This window comes from Ascaphus truei, chromosome 5 (assembly GCF_040206685.1).
Source record: "Ascaphus truei isolate aAscTru1 chromosome 5, aAscTru1.hap1, whole genome shotgun sequence".
Taxonomy (NCBI): Eukaryota; Metazoa; Chordata; class Amphibia; order Anura; family Ascaphidae; genus Ascaphus; species Ascaphus truei.
Genome location: NC_134487.1, coordinates 58,893,024 through 58,915,031, shown reverse-complemented (window position 1 = coordinate 58,915,031; position 22,008 = coordinate 58,893,024). Strand labels below are relative to the sequence as shown.

The 22,008-nt window shown below is 40.5% G+C and overlaps 1 protein-coding gene across 1 annotated transcript in view; it reads right to left on the bottom strand.

The window, feature by feature from the left end:
- The window catches only part of GRM8 (glutamate metabotropic receptor 8), a 1,200,287-nt gene that overhangs the window by 180,925 nt on the left and 997,354 nt on the right, over positions 1-22,008 (bottom strand). The window contains exon 9 of the mRNA XM_075599874.1: positions 13,086-14,021. Within this exon, the coding sequence (XP_075455989.1) occupies positions 13,086-14,021 (936 nt within the window). The remainder of the gene's footprint in view (positions 1-13,085; positions 14,022-22,008) is intronic.

Here is a 22,008-nt window from a genome sequence, read left to right as displayed (position 1 = left end):
TGGGTTGGTGGGAGGCCTCCCATGTGTTTGGAGATAATAACCCCTTTAGGCACAATATAGCATTTTATAAACGCTTTATTGATGACCTGTTGATGGTCTGGAGTGGTGGGGAAGTCGAGTTACTTAATTTCTTTGACTATCTGTCAGATAATCAACTTAATCTAAAGTTCACACATAATTATCATATTAATAGGATTCAATTTTTGGATCTTGATTTATATGTGGACAAGTCTAAATGTATTAAAACAGACATATTTCGCAAAGAAAATGCTAGAAATACACTTTTACATGCTGATAGTTGCCATTCCCGCCCTCTGATCAGAGGTATCCCAAGGGGGCAGTTCCTACGTTTATGTCGGAACTGTTCCTCCGTGGAGGACTTTGTTCAGAGGGCGGAAGAAATGAAAGAAAGATTCTTGGCCAGGGGTTATCAGCAGGAAGATCTCAATAGGGCATATCAATTAGCCCTTGATACGAATAGAGATTCCTTAATTTCCATGACTCCTAAGGTTAGACAAGCTGATAATTCAGACGTTCCTTTCTTTATCACAGGATATAGTGACCAAGACCTTGCTATCAAGTGTATCATCAAAAAACATTGGGGTACCTTGACATTAGACCCCCTTTTATCTAAAATTGTGAGTACAGGTCCACGCATTGTCTTCCGCAAGGCTCCTACTTTGGACAATAAACCGTCACCTAGTGTGCTCAAACCAATTCAGCACACTAGGACATTCTTTCCCAAACTTGTGGGCTCATATAAGTGTGGGAGATGCAAAATCTGTCCAAACATGTTGCAAGCTACTCATTTTTCCAATTCTGATGGGACACGTAGATTTAAGATTTATTCTTTCATCTCATGTCGTTCTGACTATGTGATTTATCTTTTGACTTGCTGGTGTACGAAACAATACGTCGGCTTAACCAGTCGTATGCTTAAGGTTAGGATCCTAGAGCATCTTAGATTGATCCGTAGTCATGACATGTTACATCCTGTGTCCAGACATCTCAATTCTTGTCCATTGGGTTGTACCAAGTCATTCCAGTGTGTGGCAATAGAACAAGTTGCCTTACCCCCAAGACGTGGTGATAGGTTAAAAATCCTTCACCAAAGAGAAGCACACTGGATCTTCACCCTTAATACGTTACAGCCCAATGGACTGAATGTTGATTGGGATCTGAGATGTTTTTTATGACTGCATTTTTCAAAGTTCATGTAAACATCGTTTTTTACAAATGTGATGTTCTTTACTCTGTAACAATTACTTCTGCTCTTTTTGCCCCCCCTTCTTTTTCTTTCTTTTCAATCTTTTCTTTCTTTCTTTTTCTTCTCCCTTTCTTTCCCTCTTTCCCATCCCCTTTCCCTCTCCCCCTCCCCCCCTTCCCCCCCTCCTAATCCCCCCCCCCTTTCTGATTCATCCCTCTTTTTTCCTTTCTTTTCAGTTCACACTTTTTCTGTTTCTATTTGGGTTTAGTGATACATTTTTTATCAGTCTAATAGTACAACACAATTTATAATACATAATGACAGATCATGTTCATATAGATCCACTTTGCAGCATCTATTTACAACATGTGTTTTTATTTTTTCAATTTTATCTTGTTTGTATACAATGAGCATCATTTAGAGACTGTTTGATATGTGCTTTAATATATTATGATTCAATGAGAATTATATTAATAATGTTGCTATGTGTCACCATGAAGCTAGCTTAATAGATTAGTTCCCCACTTGATGCTCACAGCTGTTATGATTTTAATTAACCTCCTGTTCGTGGGGTTTATGCTTTAAATATGGGGCTTGCAGGCACCCTCCTTACTCCAAGACGAAGCACCTGTGTGCGTGAAACGCGTAGAGGAGGAGGCTGTGCTGCAGCCTGTTGTGTCCAATGTGTGTCTCCAATAAAGCTTTGATGTTCACTTTTGGACTGAGACGTAATTGGGCTGTTTGCTGTTGCTCCGGATGCACCTTTCCCTTCTACCTTGAGGAAACCACTGCTCTCTAAAAAGATAATTGCCTCCTGACATCGGAAGGTTTAAGACACCTACCACGGGGGCCAAGACATCACACCGCTAACATTGAACTTGTAGACCACCAGCGACCAGCAGTGCAGGAGGATGCCAACACTTGACAGTGGAGGCATCCCCCAGTAACTACTCAAGAATGTTTACAGAGCCAGCGAAGGGCAGTTAGAGACCTTTACACTACTCAGATACATTTTACTTCAGACCCTCAATTTGAGTGTTCCATTTTATATTTCATTTTACTAATTGTCATTAAAAAGTTTCCAATTTTCATTGGTGTATATTTTTGCGCTTTTTCTTTCCCCTACAGTAAATAGGCTATTCATTTGACGTGATACACAGGTTCCCTCCATAAAAAAGCTGCAGCTAGACACAAGGAGATTAATTTTACTCCAATTCACTATGTTATGGACAGATGTAACAAACTTTCAGATTAATGGGGCCTATACTTGTAGCCCCAACGTTGCCGGCGCCAACAATGCAGTTTTCATGTCCAGAGGTAGCGGAATGAAATGTGAAAAAAAACTATATTGCAAATCGCATAATCTATCCTGTATCTAGAAGGAGGGACAAAACACATGGTTTAACAACCAAAACGCTCGGATTGTTCTTGCTTTAGCAGTGGAATGACCTGAAGTGGTGCTAACTCCATCCCCAGTCTGACTAATAATTATTTTATTTATAAAAAATTTTACCAGGAAGTAATACATTGAGAGTTACCTCTCATTTTCAAGTATGTCCTGGGCACAGAGTAAGACAAATAATACATGGTTACAAATACAGTTACATAAATGAACAAGGTATACATTATATACAAGACATTGCGTGCACAGTTAAAGAAAATATATATTATGGACGTATGAAACTGTTACAGACCAGATTAAAATGTGAGACAGCCTTAGATTTGAAAGAATTTAAACTGGTGTTGGATGTGAGAGTCTCTGGTAGGTTGTTCCAGTGTTGGGGTGCACGGTAGGAGAAGGAGGAACGGCCAGATAAATTGTTGCGCCTTGGGACCATGAACAGTCTTTTGGAGTCTGATCTCAGGTGATAAGTGCTGCAAGTGGTAGGGGTGAGGAGCTTGTTCAGGTAGCTGGGTAGCTTGCCATGAAGATTTTACAGGCAAGACAGGAAAGGTGAACTTTGCGCCTAGACTCTAGTGATGACCAATCTAGTTCTTTGAGCATTTCGCAGTGATGTGTGTTGTAGTTGCATTGGAGAACAAAACGACAAATTGAATTGTAGAGGGTGTCAAGTTTGCTAAGGTGGGTTTGAGGTGCCGAGCCATATACTATGTCTCCATAGTCAATAATTGGCATTAGCATCTGCTGTGCGATACGCTTTCTGACCAGGAGACTTAGGGAGGATTTGTTCCTGTAAAGTACCCCTAGTTTGGCATAGGTCTTGGTTGTCAGGGTATCAATGTGCATTCTGAATGTTAAGTGGGAGTCAAACCCCAAGCCCAGGTATTTAAAACTAGTGAAAGGGGTTAGGGTGGTGTTAGCGTTGGTTCTAATCAGGAGCTCAGTCACTGGAAGCTTTACAAATTTAGTCTTGGTCCCAAATACCATTGTTACTGAAACCAGTTTAAAGCATTCTTCCCTATTCCAGAGCTCTGGGGTTTGTTAAGCAGGATAGCATGATCAACTGTGTCAAAAGCCTTTGCAAAATCTAGGAATACTGCACCAGTGAGATGTTCCCGTTCCATTCCACACTAAATTTCATTGCAAACTTTTAGCAGGGTAGTTACCGTGGAGTGTTTGGGACGAAAGCCAGATTGGAATTGGCTAGGGAAATTTGTCTTGGTATAGAAATCGCTTAATTGGGAGTGGACACATTTTTCCATGACTTTGGATAGAATTGGGAGAAGTGAGATTGGCCTGTAGTTTGAGACAGTGTTTTTGTCCCCACTTTTGAAGATTAGGACAACTCTGGCAGATTTCCAGGTTTTAGGGATATGGCCTGCAGACAGGATAGAGTTGACTATGGACGCAATTGGTTTGGCAATGGCTGGTGCACCAAGTCGTAGGAACCTAGATTATTGTAAATCAGGTCCACATTGGCTGCTTAGTTTTAGTTTGAGGAGCGCTTGTATAATCTCCTCTTCAGATACTGGGCCAAATTGAAATTTGTGGGCAGTGTTGGGAGGGGGTGGGGCTATGTGTGTACTCCCAGGATGAGATTCAGATTTGTGGTTTGGGCTGCGTTTCGCTAATAAGTTAGTGGCACACCCCACAAAGTAATCATTGAATGCATTTGCAATGTCAGTGGGGTTTGTCAGAGTAAAATCCCCCTTAGTGATATTACTTGGTTGTTGATGGTTAGGAGGCTGGAATATATTGTTGATAACCTGCCAGAAGTTAGCTGGGTTTGATGTATTTTGGTGGAGATTGTCAGAGTAATATTGTGCTTTTGCATGCCTTGTTTGCCTTGTGCACATATTCCGCATGCATCTGTAGTGATTGAGATCCTTGGTAGTGCCAGTTAATTTGTAGCTTTTCCACAAGGTATCCCTGAGCTGGTAGAGTGCAATAAGGTCAGTTGTAACCCATGAAAGGTGGGCCCCCGTACCCTTATTTTGCGTAGTGGAGCATGGGTATCGCAGAGTTTTAAGAACTAGGATTGAAAATAGTCGAGCGCAGAATCAGGGTCGGGAAATAAATCGATTCTGTGCCATGGGCAGTTGGTAAGGTCATCCAGAAACTGTTGTGGGTTAAAGTTTTTAAATGTTCTAGTGAGGAGAACTTTAGGGCTTGAATGGGGCAGTTTAATTTTCCTTACACAGTACACTATTGCATGGTCACTGAAAATGTCAAGAAGGATGCCAGAGGATTGGATTCTGCTGGGGTTTGAGGCGAGAATCCAGTCTAGCAAGGAATGGTTATGCAATTTCACATTTATCCGTGTGGGTTGGGAAATGAGTTGTGATACGTTAAGTGACTTGAGTTGTATCTGGATTTTGTGGTTTTTAGGGTCAAGCTAATTGAAGTTGAAATCCCCAAGAACTAGCAGCTCACTCTTCTCATTCAGAGAGGAAATTGAGCCAAGAAATTGGGTGATATCAGTCAGGGATTGCAGAGGGGCTTTAGGGGGGCGGTTGATGCCAGCAACCAAGATGGGCTTAGAAAAGGGGAGGCAGATTTTGCCAACTAGAATTTCAAAAGAGGGTGGGCTTGGGGTGCAATTTAACAGTGTAAATTGTAAGGTGTCTGCAATATAAAATAACAGGTTTTGCTCTCTTAGCCATACCCATATTTTAGGCTGTAGAGATAACTCGCAATAACAATCTCGCCACCCTTGAGGTTGCATGAAAAAAAATGATCACTTTTAGAATCGGTTTGCATAACAGAGCTACTAGAATAGCAGTTTTAGTAAGAAAATGGGCGTTTGAGACTTTTTTGACAAACCAATCGGATTGACAGAGCCAGAGTGAAACTGCTTCTAAAAAAAGGCTTTCAGACACGGATTGGACATGCGAGAAAGGCTTACAGAGTAGCAAAGTATGTCAATTTACACTTCAGAGCTACTAGAATAGGCCTCTAACATTTCTATTTTCTACACCACTGAAGTACAATTCAGATTATTTTTTCTCATACGTATGAAAGTATTTACTATTTCTAATTGTGCATACATTATATGATTGGTTTTATGTTGTTCTTTGCTACAGTACATTGACCTTCTGTCCTTTCAGCCACCATTGGCTGTGGCTGTTAGCCAGTCATATAGAGGGATGGGTGATAGGATTATGTGCCCTAGAGGGTATTACGAGTTACCTCTATTAATTCAATGCTAGAGCTGCTGTTATGAATTGCAGTGTTGTGGGTTTTAATCCTGTTGCGTCAGACACTGGTACCCCCTTCATCACAAGGGTTTTTAAACTGATTGGTCTTAAGGATATATTTTAGAACGCGTGACTCATTCCAATATACTGTAGACATTAGCATATCTCCCATTGTACCTCAGATATGTTCATTTTTCGGCACAGGCCTCCTCCCTTGCCCCTCCCCTATTTACCCCCCTCCCTGTGAGACCTATAAGCCTGACATGAATACTGGTGAAGCTACTTTGAGGTTTAGCATGGGATAATAATCAAGAATACCTAATGGATATTTAAATTTATAATTGTCATCGTGGATTTGCTATAGGTGATGCTAAACTTACCTTATTAGTTTCTTTGAGGATGTAAGTAGGAATTTAGACCAGGGCAATGCAGTTGATGTGGTCTATTTACATTTTCCAAAGCTCTTGATACAATGCCACACGAGATTAGTATAAAAAATATAGGAAGTTGGTCTGGGTAAAAACATTTGCACCTGGACTGAAAACTGGTGAAGGATAGACAGAGTTGTCATAAATTGAACCTTTCAAGTTGAGCTAAATTTGTAAGCGGAGTACCTCAAGATTTGGTACTGGGAACATTGATTTTTAACTTGTCTATTAATGACCTTGAGGTTGATAGAGAGCAAAGTCTCAATTTTTGTTGATGGCACTAAATTATGTAAGGTAGTAAAATCAGACCAAGATGTAAATTCGCTCTTGGATAGACTGGAAACTTGGGCGGGTAAATGGCACATGAGTTTTAATACAGATAATTGTAAGGTTATGAATTTGGGTAGCAAGAATAAATAGGCTACTTACAAATAAAATGGGGCAAAATGAGGTCAATCCTTAATGGTGAAGGATTTAGGAGTGCATGTAGACGACTGTCTTAGCAAAAGGGCTCAAAGTCAGGAAGTAGCTGCAAAGGCAAATAAGATTTTATCTGGCATAAAACAAGCATTGATGAGAGGGAAGGAAACATAATTATTCCATTGTATAAATTATTAGTAAGACCAAACCTTGAATATGGAGTACAGTTTTAGTCATCACTAAAAAAAAAGACATTATGGAACAAGAAAAAGTACAAAGAAGAGCTACCAAATTAATAAAGGAATGGAATCACAGCAAAAGGAGGAAGATTTAATGTTAAAGGCCTCAATAGTCCCAGAAAAACGAGGAAGATTTCTGATGTTATTTTTGGATTTAAATCAAATATAGTATGCTTATACTGCTGCGGCCAAGTTTATTCGAGCATTTGCCCGTTCTTGGCCGCAGCAGTAGCCTGGCGCGCGCCCGAGTGTGACGGGCGCGCGCCGAAGCAGCGGAAGAGCGCCCTCCGATCGGGGCGCTCTCCCTACCGCTACCGGGTCCGCCGGGTCCCCCGGAACCCCCTGCCGCCGTCCCGCAGATCGCGGGACACCAGGGCTCCCTCGGGGAGCCCTGGACGCGCATGCAGGGGGCGCAGGCTCCCGAAGACGCGTGACCGCGCGTCTATGACGCGCGGCACGCCGAGGGGCAGCCACAAGCAAGCCGGGAAATATCCCGGCTTGCGGTACCGGCCACACTTTAATAAAGTGTGTCGGTAGTGTAGGAAACTAATTTTACCTCTAAAGAAGAACATTATCTTAAGAAATATCCCACAAAATATTTCTCATCATCTAAAAGAAAAGGAAGGGATCACTATCTGTTAAATGTTAATTTAGCTTTTGATGCATTAATGGATAGATCTCTGTCGAACGCCACGAAAGATAACTCAGAAGCTGTACAATCAGAGAGTGGATTAAAACAACTGAGTATGATTGAAAAAAAATAAAGGGATGGAAGATCTGACTTTTGAGGAAAGACAATACAATTAGATGTGTTTACATTAGAAAAGAGGCATCTAAGAAGGGATATGATAATTGATTCCAAATATTTTCAGGTTCAATACAAGGGACTTTCAAAAGAACTATTCATCCCAAGAACAGTAAAACGTCAGGGTCATGCCTTAATGTTGGAAGAAAAAAAACATTTCTACAGCATCAAAGGAAAAGGTTATTTACAGTAAGGGCAATTAAAATGTGGAATTAATTACCATGAGGACTGTGATGGAAGATACAATATATATCTTCAAGAAAAGGTTGGATATCTTTGTAAAAAGGAGAGGTATACAGGGATACTGTATACCAAATAAATAAACATTGAAAGAATGTTGATCTCGGGAGGAATACATTCTTCCATTTCTGAGATGGGCAAATTATTTTGGCGATTTTTGATCTGCAGCGGATCGGCCAGTTCCTTGGTCAACAGATCAATCTCAAAAAGGGTGATATACATTTTGCAGATTTTTTTTATATTATTTCCAATACACTCCTCAGATTCTGCATCCTGTAGACGGATTTGTAGAATCAAATTAGCGGATTCTGCAATCCATTGGCGGATTCTTAAAAATCTGCCAATGGATTGCTGAATCCGTGAATTGGTTTCTTCAAATCCGTTCATGGGTTGTATCTAATGGTGGTTTTTGATGAATCCACTTGGGTTGAAACCGACCAAATCCGTTTGCAGATTTTACACAAAACAGATTTTCAGTTGAAATTGCGAGAAAATCCGTGAAAAGGATCTGGGCTGATTTCCCCATCTCTACTTACGAGACATCCTCTGGATCAATATACTGTACTGTAAATACAAATATAGGATATTATCGGTCATCTAAATTTAACATATGTTTAACTCGATGAACATACTATATTTATTTTTTCAACCTCATCTGCAACGTTTTACAAACCGGTGACCACAATAAAGCATAGGGACAATGCCAAGATCATGCCTACCTGCGTTTTCAAAGATGGTGATAAACAAAAAGTAACTACAGAACTATTTCTATCCTGCCTGTACTTCAAAGTTCAGAAATAAATGTGTCCATCCAAAAATGAATCTTTTTTTTTTTTAATAAGAATTCTTATACATTTCAACCAGTTTTAACCATATATCTGCTTAACCCACACACATTATGCATTGGAGTATGTACAGGGTTAACTAACTGGTGCTAAGTTTTAGACTTTGCAAAGGCTTTTGATGAAGTGATCTATAATATACTGTTGATGGGACCTCAAGCTCTTTGTGAGTTCAGTTCTGTTCTAATTTATCATGGAGGTCTCAATCTGTAGCTGTCCCTGGCTGGCAATGAAATCATTTATACGAACCTTGCAGAGTCCCTCATAGCTATGTCCTATAGTAGATCCATTATTTTTCTCTGTCTTCATAAATGACATGCTCTCTGTTCTCAAAATTGAATTTTTATATGTTTATGCTGACGATACAAAATTTGATTAAAGCAATTGGAGTTTTTTCATTGATAAATCTGGTGTAATTCTTTTATATTCGTTTTTTCCAACTTTTACAGCCAGGAGACTTTATTAAATAACTCCATTGGAATTTTTCCTTTAATAAATGTTGTGCAATTCTTTTGCATTGGTTTTTCTCCTACATTAGTTTTGTATCCATGGATATTTAGTAAATAATACCCTGATCATTTTTACAGACTCTAAAGCACGTTTATCCTTAATGATCTTTTTTTACTTACCTGGGCCTATAGTTTGACAGAAACCTAATATTTGGTTTGCATATTCGTAAACTGGTACTGTATCTAAATTAAAATGTCTGGAGATGCATTCCCATCAATAACACTGTTAATGCAAAGCCTCGACTCCCGTAATAGGATTTATGGTACAATTTCACAGTATCATCTCTGTAAACTGGAAACTTTGTACAACTCAATTATGTCATTTTGTTCTCTTTCATGTGATACCTTTTTTGTGATATATACAGTATGTTAAATTTAGGTGGTGTCTACTTGAGTCCAGATGCATTTGATCATTTGTCACCGTCATCTTTAAGAATTACCCAGATACCTTGGTGATTCCAACAAAATCGACTACATATTGTACATTTTATGATAAGTCTTCCGCTAATCAAATCTCCTAAGTTTTCTATACTGTCGGTCAATGTTTTTAAGTCTCAAACAGGGTCCCTTACTTCTGAATGGATCAATCTGATTTCCTAAGAATCCATAACGCTACCAGAAAATCCATGTCCTTTTTTACTAGTGTACTTCAAATATGTTTGTAATTGTTGATTTTGTCCTTTAATACAGGACATATTTGATAGCTATGTTGTCTTATTATATCTTTTTTAAGCGTACTTGTCAATGATATAGCCATATATCTCTGCTAAAGTCGCCTTCTTATCTGTTCCTATATTAATTGCAGAACATATCAGGTAAGCATAACTGCATTTGGGTCGATTATAAGGACCTAACATGATGTACTGTACAGATGTCCACGCAGACACTGACCAGGCTAAGCAATGTCAAATAATATCGACCACATTCTGTTTTGTAATTTAATGTGAAACGCCTATATTTGATAATGTTTTCAGTGACCAAGATGATTTTAGAATGGATCACTGTAATGCACACTCTTTTTATCTGATATAAAGACACCTGGACATTGACTACCCACTGAACTGTAAATGTCAAGACATTCACTTTTGCCATCTGGCAGATATGCGCTGAACTTCAACCACACAAATCTGAATCCGGGTAATCATCTACAGGTAAAGAAAGGTGTGATTGACAGACTTCACGGGAAGATGATTCAGTGAATCATGTAAGGAACATGTCAGACGGCACTGAGATTGGTCCGAGAAATCTTGGTGGCTACATCTGTACTATTTTATGTAATAGATAAAATTATTTTGGAAGGCCAAGTCATTTCCAGCTGCAAACATCTTAAATGTATATCCAACTTACTCATTAATGCAAAGTTCCACTTGGATAATATGAATCAATGAGGACAAACTAAAGCTTTTTGTTTTCTTAACTGTTAATCTATATTTGTATTCTTAAAAAAATACATAAAAATGTACAATTGGTAGAGCTGCCATTGAGGTTATTGGCATATATTCTGTTTGAGTCATTCTTTTAAGATGTTATAGCCGGTAATCTGCCCGCCCTTATTCTTTGCATACAATTCTCTACCATTTTGGCACAGATATCTTACTTACCGCTTTTACAAGACACTTTTAGAAATTAAAAAAAAATGATGTTCATTACTGCTGTGCTTTTAAAGATAGATAATCATAATTGAAATATGAGAGACAATTAATTATTTAGTAGAGTACCATTGACTTACATATTTAGCAAAACTCAATGCCCCTGGCGTCGTTGTTAAAGAAGCAAAAGTCTGCAGCATTGGGGTCTGCTGTGATTGTGCTACGAGAGACCATGCTTCCGAATGGGACCCGCCACAGCATTGCCATGACCACTGCAGTCGCGTGACCACAGATGGCACTGGCTCCGAAAACACGTAGTCAGCTACATCTGTATTTACCGCCCAAACCCCTCTTCTATACAACATGTGGAGAAATACAGTACCTTGAAAATATCCTAATTCAAACATTTTGAATAAACCTTGAATTTTTCAATTATCTTATATCCCAGTTATCTCAGGTGTGTTCATAGGCAGCTCTTCACGGGATCTATAGAGTGTTTTGGGAGCCATCACAACCAAATTGTCAAAACCTGCCATTAAAGTGGCGATACTACTACTTTCCCTCTTTTCTATTTTTTTATTTTAATATGTAAAGCATGTGACAATGTATAATTCTAATTCTTGATCGCGCTACAGTATAAATCTAATGACATTATATAAATAAAGACATACATACATATATTCTACAGTCTTACCTAAGCTGGAAATCGTTTTCTGCTCCTATTATAAATCTGTAAAAATCCTGATTGTGTGCCTAATGAAATGGCCACCTTCTAACTTTGTGCTGCAGTCTGTGAAGTGCTGCAGCTGATATCTAACATTATATTGCTAAGTGTAAAACATTGTTATTACAGCTTTCAGAGTAATGGACAGTCTGCTGTTTGGAAGACAGCAACAGATCGGTTTGTGACACTTTGTTGCCAAAGGGCAGAGTTCAATAATGTGTGTGTAAGAGTCTGTTTCAAAAGAGGAAGTGGATATGACTTTATAAATGGTTGCTGTAGCAACCAAAGGATGATCAGTACATAAAAAAAAACATTCAAAATGGCATTAGGAGTTTTAAAAAATCAGACAGTATTATCTAATACTACAGAACTAATTAATTTAGAAAAAACATATAGGATTTTTCATGTTTTGCTTCTTTAAAGTCAATGGCAGATATCGCTGATTTGGGAATAGTAGGGCAAATCACACTTTGATGAGTCCGGGTCACGGGTATTCTTCTAAATTGGACTCTCTCTCTCTCTCTTTCTGTTTTTATCTTTCTCATATTTCATAGTACATAATTCTCAGTTGAAATTCCTTTATAAACTATAAAGTTCTGTTTAAGTCAAAAAAGTCCTACCAACTTTTTCACTTTTTTTAAGTTTGCGCAAAACATAGTCAAAGGGAATTTGGCACATCTCAAATTGTCTCCAACTTTTAATCTTGTAACAATCCCCAAATAGGGGGTTATTCAATAAAGTGTAATAGTGTCGGTCATGGCACTATCATACAGATACTGCCATTAAATGTGATGGGAGTTTCTGGGTGATAATGTCTCGATCAGCATTATCACTGTGTAAATAATCCCCATAGTTTCATCATGAAAGATATTCGCTTTAAAGACTTCAAAGCATTTGTTATCATAAAAACATTGAGAGTAAAAAATAAATGAAAAAAATATATATTTTTATGTTTTTTCCCACCCCAAAGCAACAAATATCTATTTCCAATAATCAACATATCTCTGCATTAGTTCTCGTTCGTTCACTTTGATTGGAATAGCACCTTTAATTATGCTGAACTTGTATTCCAGTTTAGTTGTCTTCTATCAATAACTATAGTGAGAAGCAAAGGATTCCATAGTTAATAATGCTGTCCATTTGTATTCATTTCAGTGGATGTAACGACATCTTTAACTGCAATGTTAAATGTGTGTCAACCTGCATCTCACTGTTGAACAAAGACCCAAGAGGGTTGCAGAAGCTTACAAATATTTGCTACAAAAATAAATTGGTTAACAAAACAGTTGTGGATCAAAGCAGACACACTGCATTGATCAAAAACATTAGTGTGCTGAAATACAATCCCTGTGAAACATTTAAATCTTAAAACATTCTGAATTGTGTATGGGAAGCTAGTGTTCGATTTTATAGCATATTAATATAGTGTAAGTTTTAGTAGCAATAAAATTAGCATTAAGCAGTTGTAATAATTAGTACTTACCCTTTCTGCCGACTGTGCTGTGCCAAAAAATATTGGAATAAAAGCCAGCCAAATAATACAGGTGGTGTACATAGTAAATCCAATAGGTTTGGCTTCGTTGAAGGTTTCTGGCACACCTCTAGTTTTAATAGCATAAATAGTACATGTAACCATCAAAAGAATACTGTATCCAAGGGAGCAAATTAGAGAAAGTTCAGAAATGTCACATTTAAGCACTCCCCTTGCATTATCTGGATCAGGTGTTCTTTGTTCCCCATAGTCTACTATAATGTGGGGAGGATCCACAACAAACCATATGAAGACTCCAATCAACTGAACGGATATTAGACTGAAAGTGATAACCAGCTGAGAGGCTGGACTTATAAACTTTGGGGCAGTGACAGCTTTTTTTCCTTGCTCAAATATCCGATGAATCCGGTTTGTTTTTGTGAGCAAAGCTGCATAACTGAAGCACATGCCGAGCCCTAGGAAAATACGTCGCAAAGAGCAAACTACCATATCTGGCGTTCCAATCATTAAAAAAGTGATGGCATAACACAGAAAAATTCCTGTCAATAGCACATAGCTGAGCTCGCGCCCAGATGCTCTCACAATAGGTGTTTCATTGTACCGAACAAAGGTGACAATTGCAAATGTGGTTGCCACAATTCCCAGAATGGCTATAAAGACAGGCACAACGGCCCAAGGAGAGTGCCATTCAAGTTTGATAATAGGGATTAGCTGACAACCAGTGCGGTTTGCATTGGGCTTTTGATCCAATGGACATAGTTCACAGGTTGTCTCATCCACCTGGTAATGATAGCCTTCACACCGTTCACAATGCCAGCAGCAAGGGACTCCTTTCACTGTTTTCTTTCTTTCTCCAGATTTGCACGGGATGCTACAAACAGATGCTGGCTGTGTATGTTCTCTACTCGTCCACTGCATGTCTTCCACCTGAAGGAATAAAACATTAATGAGCCTTCTGTTTTATCCACATTTATAATATTTCAAATCCCGCACTCAAGTTTTTAATCAATCAACATATGTTGATACAGTAGTATGAATATAGTTCACTATATTAGGGATCCAGTTTCTGATATTATAAAAAAAGACTGAGCCAATAAATTCTTTTTTACATTCTCTTCTGAAATCTGAAAATGATATAGCCTGTAAGTTTAAAGCAAGAATACCATATGTAAAAAAAGAAATGACGTTAATTAAAAATATGTAGTTCAGAAATAAAAATAACACCTTCTAATGTGGATGTATAGCTGGTAATTTTGCAAATAAAATGTTTAGTGAGTTGTCAGGAAGCTGAATTATGACTGAAACAACCCCATTTGTTTATAGCCTTATGTACTAGTTAATAAATAAGTAATAAAAGCTCATTTGACTTGATTCATTTTGTATAGGATTATGTAAAATATTAAACATTACATATCTGTGATTAGTATTTGGTGGCTCAAAAAAAATGTTGATTGCAGACCAAATTTATATCAATAGAAAAGATACCTAGCACATGGGCAGACTACTCTAATTCACTTATTGCCATGCTGTATTTAGTGATATAATTTGTTTTATAAATAAATGGCTGACCAATGCTGCATATCATGTTTTTATCCATTTATTCATGTGCCCCCCCATGACTTGTGGGTAGAATTAACATAAGATTTACTCCCGCTTTTACTAAGCAGTCTTCTACCACAAGACATCTTCTAGCAATGGATGACATCCTACAGCCCATTCAAGTCAAGCCTTTCAGCACCGGAAGGTGTCTTATGTATGGCCCTTAATTACGCAGTTGATCAAATTTAGTTCACATCCTTTTTATATCTGCAGAAATTTGCCTAGGGAATTAACTTTAAAAAAAACCTTGAGATTTTAGCATTGGTATCGCTCACTTAAACAATTCTGCAGAATAAGCAGATAATACACCACATTGGATGGAAAAAAAAAACGATATGCAACATTGGTCAGCTTTTACAAAAGTAATTATATGTCAAAACACAGCACGGTAAGAAATAAATTAGAGTAGGCTGTCAAATGTGCTTTTTCTGACCAGAATACAGTAATTGTCAGGTCAGTTCTTTGAAGCAGGGCTCTTCAACTTGTTACCATGGTTCAAATCCAGTCCCTAAATGAACATGCAATGGCACTTGGACTGTGTAGACTCGCTAATTACAGTACATTTTAATTGCGTAAGCAGCTAAGTGATATTGTCCACACTGAAACTCACAATAAAGCGAAAGTGATACAAATGTATGTTACAGACGTTATAAATGCTTACAAAATGTTGAAATATGACACTAAATTGTGTAAGGTAGTGAAATCAGAGCTGGATGTAATTTATCTCCACAAGGACTTGTAGAGACTGGAAACTTTGGCTGGTAAATGACAGATGAGGTTTAATACAGATACATGAAAGTTTATGCATTTGGGTAGCAAGAATAAATAGGCAATTTACTAATTAAATTATATAAATTAGTGCCCAATGTCATGCAGTAGCTGCAAAGGCAAACAAGATCTTATCTTGCATTTAACAGGCAATGAATGGAAGGGAAGTAAACATAATTATGCCCCTTTATAAAGCATTAGTAAGATCACACCTTAAATGTGGAGTACAATTTTGGGCACCACTCCTTAAAAAATACATTATGTAAGAAGAAAAAGTAGAGAGAAGAGCCACAAAATTAATCAATGGGATGGATAATCTAATTTATGAGGAGAGGCTAGCTAAATTAGATTTGTTTACATTAGAAAAGAGGCATCTGAGAGGGGATATGATAACTATATGTACATTAATGGCGCTATATAAATAAAGACATACAATATACAAATATATTCGGGGACACTACAAGGAGCTTTCAAAATAACTATTCTTACTAAGGGCAGTACAAATTATACAGGGTCATCCCTTAAAATGGGAGGAAAGGAGATTTCACCAGGAAAAAAGGAAAGGTTTTTTTTTTTTTACAGTAGGCATTTAAAATGTGGAATATATTACCCATGGAGACTGTGGTGACAGATACAATAGATATGTTTAAAAAAAGGTTGGACTTATTTAAAAGAAAAAGATAGGTATACAGGGATATACAGGGATATACCAAATAAGTAAACATGGGGAGAAGGTAATCTGGGGAGTAATGCCAATATTTTGAGTCCAGAAGGAATTAATTGTTCCCTTTATGAGATATCATTAGATGATATTTTACAGGGTTTTTGTTTGCCTTCCTCTGGATCAATATACTGTACTGAAAGTATAAATATAGGATACAGTATCTTTCCTCTAAATATAGCATAGTAGAGAGATGTATCCACAGTGGAGAAAAATGTCGGTGCACAGCCAACACAAAAGAAAAAACGGGATGACCAAAAAGAAGTGTTTATTTGATCTTAAAAAACATGGAAATTAGTACCGAAGCTGACCCGTGGTCCTTGTTTAGCAACTACAACAGTCTTGTGCTGAATGTGATCAGCCAGTTGCTAGTTAAGCTACAAATCATATCCACACTTATAGAGACATTGCTACATAAATGTATTAATCAATAGGGGCTTGTACCTCTTTATCTCTAGACATAGGTGAAGATTTACCCAGAGTATTAATTATTTACTCTACATCATCTCCAGTTATATACACCTCTATTTTTTTAGAGCACCGGATTAATGTGCTTTGTTTAGTTCATTACCTTCTATATTCTATTGACACTCCCAATATCTTCACTCAATATGGCAAATCTATTGTGATCCAGCTGCAGCAGCCGTTATTCAAACACTTCACGCGTTGTGTCCATCAGAATACCGATGTCATGACGCGGGATGTCTTCCAACATTACAGCCTTAAGATGCAATTGCAGAAAGTGGTATTTTATAGTTCTGTTTTTTAAACACCTTAAATTGACACAGTAGCACAGTAGCACAGTACTGTACACATTGCAATTCATTCATTTCATTGCACCCAAAGAAACAGAATCCATGAAATTCAAACAAAGCAATCGCGATAAGCACGGGTGCCTGAGGCGATTGGCGCGTTCATGCTGGGTGGAGTTCAGCAGAGCACACAAAATCAGTGCCGTGATTTGTTTGAATAACGGCCGCTGCAGCTGTACTGTAGGTCTGCTCAGAACTGGCCTGCCTTTTCCTCTTCCCCTTCTAAATGTTACACATTTACCTACCTCTGCCTGTTCCTCACTCACAACCTCACTATCTACACCTCTATTACCAGCCAGGGCCTACTCAGTGAACACTAAACTGCTTTCAAGATTGTCAATGTCCCTCAATATTGCAAATTTCTTCTTCAGATCAGCAATCTGAGACTCCAAAGAGACCACTTGTTCACACTTCCCACAGCGGTATTCTCCGTGGAACAACTGCTCCAAGTGCACATACATGTGGCAAGATGTGCATTAAGTGTCATTTTCAATCCTGCTCATTGTTGCAAATATGGAATTAAAAGTGCTACAATGAATTGTACTTCAGTATACTATATGTAGCCATGCTGTAAAATGGTCTGCAGTTGTCTCTCCTGCTGGCAGTAAACCTGGTAAGTTACAGGGGTGCCAGCAGTAATCATGGAGGTTTGCCCTCACACCCTGGTGAGGTGTCCTATGTATGGATGGGAGTGGCTACATACTCTGAGTCCACAGTTAGTGACATCAGAGATGTGCCTGTTTCCTGGGGTATATAAGGCACAGCACTGCCCAAAGTTAGCGCGTTGGAGGAAGGAATAAGTCTGTGTTGAGACTTGTGAATGGAGGGCCCACTAGTGCAGTAACTAGTGGCCTGTTTCTACATCAAGTAGCATCAAGCCTGACAAGGCCACACTGTGTCCAGGGACCTGGCACAGGGGTGATCTCCCTGCGGGGAGAGGGGAGCCCACTCCTTTGGGAGGGCGTACCTTTTCAAGGGACAGTACGGCAAGATGTGTGGCTGAGCTAACCACTGCAAGGGGCAGTCTGCCCATACTATCGTCAATAAAGATGCCCTGTTCAAAGATAACCCCACTGTGTCAGTGTGAAGTTACTCTCCAGTGGAAGTCACCACCAAGAAGGAGTTCCTCATCAGAACCATCTCCCTGCGGACGCAGAGATCCTGATGAGGTGGAGGCGCTGCACGTGATATAGGTAGGACTCGCATACCCTACCTCAGCTGCCTGTCTGGATTGACAGTCCCTGAACACCATCATGTGGGAGACTCAGGAGTCCTGTTGCCAACAGGTGCACCACCAGACATGACCATGTAATGGGGGCTGGATAGACCACAGGGGCCAATATGAGATTGGGTGGGTCAACCAGAAGGAATACCCGTTACATATACCTTAGGTACCAGTGTTTCCCCCCACCCTACAGGAGATTCTGACATTAATGGTCATGTGGTTCATGATGCCTGCTTGTAACAGGAGGGCTGAGTTATCCACCGATGTTTGTGGGGACACAGGACTAGGCTTCTGGGGTTCATACCCTACATATCTTTAGCTGTGCAGCGCCTCCATCTGCTGTAGGATTTAGGGTACTGAAGATGATCTCCCACCGTAGAACCGATAACCTCTCCCCCCAGTAAGATCACACACCGGGCCGGAGGTATAATAACAGGAACAGTTTATTGTCTTTACACCAACAGCAGTACACGGCAATCTGCCCAATGCAGTCCCACTCTCGGCTACCATTGAAGGATTGTCCCTGGACGTTAAATACAGGCCAAGGGCACCCGCAGCAGTCCCAGCTCTTCCCTGCCGCTCTAGCAGAGGTATGGTCCACACTCAATCTCCCCCGAAGGGAAGAGAACCAGAGACAGTCCAATAGTCAGGCTCTTGGCTGTGTGACCTGCCTCTCTCAAGGGGGTAGAGGCACTACTAAATTTGCAGTGGCAGTGCCTTAAGTACAACTAGGAAGAGGTCATCAGGTCTGTCCCATGATTGGACATGCTCAGGCCTGATGTCATCGCCTCCCCATTTCACTCAAGTGCAGCACCAGTAAGTGAGGAAAACCCATATTGACTACTGGCAGTCCTGCTTTACTAGGGCTTACTGCCAGGAGTAGGGCAGGTTAGTAGCCATACTGTAGGTGGCATGGCTACATTTATTTCACCCTTTACTTGTTTCAATTGGTTTTAACTCCACACTTGATACAAACAGCAATTGGAGAGGATGTGTGTGATTTGAGCTCCCACGTAAGGGCTATTAAAAGGGCATAAAACCTTATCTTAAGTGGTGGTTTTTGTTATATTAGTGTTTATAAACCTTTAGGGCACATTTTGATTTAAAATTTGGGACTTTTGAGTTGGTTATGTTTAGATTAAATCCATTTTTGTTTTCACCCATGATGTGTAGACAGCCCAGATAAGCTCACTTTCCTGGGCTACATATCCCAACCCACTCCCCTGCCCCTCCCCCACCCCTAACTGGTCTATTTTTTTGTTGCAGTTTTGATATAATTAATTTTGTTTAAACTGCACAGGGTTTATTATTAAGGTGGGGTAAAAAGGGTTTACACTAAGTGATATATTTGTTATTTCTTACCTGGGAAAGAGAGAAAACAAGCAGTGGGGGAGGAAAAAAATATATAAAAAAAAACTAATTTTAAAAACACTGTTGCAAGCAACACCCAGCGCAGTGAAGATGTTAACTCCCTCACTGCCATACTATAACAACACTAAGCAGTTCTCTCTCTCCCAAGGATCCCTTCTCCATTCACATACATTTTTGGTTATTTTGTTATTTAGGGGAAGGGAACTAAAAGCTCCAGTGGCCAAAGGGACAAAAAGTGGCCCTACAGTACCAAGGCCAGGGACCTCAGCATTAAGCACCCCCCCCCATACTCTTGCTAGTAGCAACCACACCCCTGTGGCCCCTTCCACATCATGGGCACAGGTGGTGTCCAGTGGAAGTGCTACCAGCCCCAGCACTGTCACCACTGGGGTACAGCTGAGCAGGAAGCATGGAGTGCGATGCTATATGTCAGGGTCCCATGGAATAGGGGAATATGTAAGGGCTGTGGCTGATATAGTGGACCCCTCTAATGTGGTGGCAGCCAGCCACATGTATGGCAAGGCTGTACTGTTTCTGCGTACAGTGGCTGCCACCTGCAATATTAAACAGAGGGACTTCACTCTAGGGGGGAACTTTGTCCCAATAGAACCCTTAGAAGGGCTGGGAAAAAGGGTAATGCTATCTAATGTGCCCCCCTTCATCCCGGATCCCCTTCTGCGCCCCCACCTGCAGGCCCTGGGAGACTTAAAGTCTCCCATTATTTTATTAAAATACCGCTGGGCTGCAGAGAGAGAGCACTCAAACGTGCTCTCTTTTAAGAGACAGGTGTAGCTGCATCTGCCTCAGGGTGGAGATACCATTGAGGGATACTTTGGGGTTCTCTTTGAGGGGTTGCTGTACCAAGTGTTTTACAGCACTGAAGAAGTGAGGTGCTTCTTGTGCAAGCAGCTGGGGCATGCTCGCAAGAGCTGCCCCTGGGGGCTATCAAAGTCAACAGCCCCAGCTCCAACACCTATCACCTCACACGCTTCAGCACAGAGCACCTCATGTGTTGCAGCACCCCCCCCCCTGCTGAGCCCATCACAGTGGGGCCCTCAAAGAAAAAGGTTCCCCCTGGGAGCTCAAATGAGGCTGCTGCTCCTACCACCAAGGCAGCCTCCAAACCTCCTTCTTCCCAGTCACTACCATCAGTGGCTGTGGCAAAACATACTGTAACAGCTAAAGGGAAGAAGGGGAAGAATGCCACCTTAGCCCCCGAGGTTATTGCTGTCCTTAAAACACACCCTACCCCCATAATAAGCACCCTTAGTTGTGCGGGGTTGACAGCAAGTAGCCCTTCCTCTTCTGGGAGTGACATTCCTAGAAAGAGGAAGAGAAAAACTAATCGGTGGACGACTGAGGAATGGGAGGTGCTTTTATATGAGACACCTCCCTCCAAAGCCAAAAAAAGAGGAGCAATTACCAGGTGGCATTGTCTGGCTCGTGTATATCACCCAGCAACCTTAAACAGCTGGTGGCTGAACCGGTGCCAGACCACACACCTCTCCCTCCAGACCCTGCAGGGGTTATAGTGGACGAGGGTCTGGAGATAGAGCAGGGGAATGAGGGCGCACCCCATGGTTCAGGGAATGAACTGCAGGCCACAGCCAAAATGCATGGAGGCCTGCCCCTAGACTATAAGGGGGTCCCCAACAATACCCCTGCTGAATGGGTGGTTGCTGTCCCTTACTTACCGGTGATTCTCCTGGGGCAACTATATTGCCTCAGGAGCATCCACCTATGGAGAGAGATGCCATGGGATTAACCCCCATTCAGGATACTGGGGGTGGTGCTGAAGGGGAGAATGAAGCAGAGGGTGAGGTGGATGTCAAGGAGGGGGATTAAGTGGGCCATTCTATTAATAACTTGGAGGGTCCCAATGTAGAGATCCCTCCCCAAGAAACTACAGAGCCCTGTGACATCCAGGTTGCACAGGCAGCAGTGGAGGAGGCCATTAAGGCACCTCATGCCTCTGTGGCTCCCAATAATACCGGGGATGCCACAGCCTTTACTGCTGTGCCTGCAGCCACTCTCCAATGTTCCCCAATACGGCACAATCAGTACCACCCTCAGGTCCCACCATAGAGGGTGAAATTGACACTCCTGCTCAGACACCAAGTGGGAAGTCCATTAAGATCAAACTGAGGAGCTAGTGCCCGCAGAGGAGGGCGGGGATAACAAACTCCTCAGGCAGGAATAGCCCAGGTAACTCACACATTTCCTAGAAAACACCCTCTATAGACAGAAAAAAAGGAAGGTACAGTTGGCCCACGAGAAGAGGGGAGATGTCAATTTCATCATTCGCTCTCTCCAGCTATACGAGGGCCAACCACATGGCCAAGATTTCTGGGAGCTCGGAACATCTCTGAGCCTGGAGATTTGTAAACCAGCTGCGAGAGTACCAGGCCTCACAAGGAA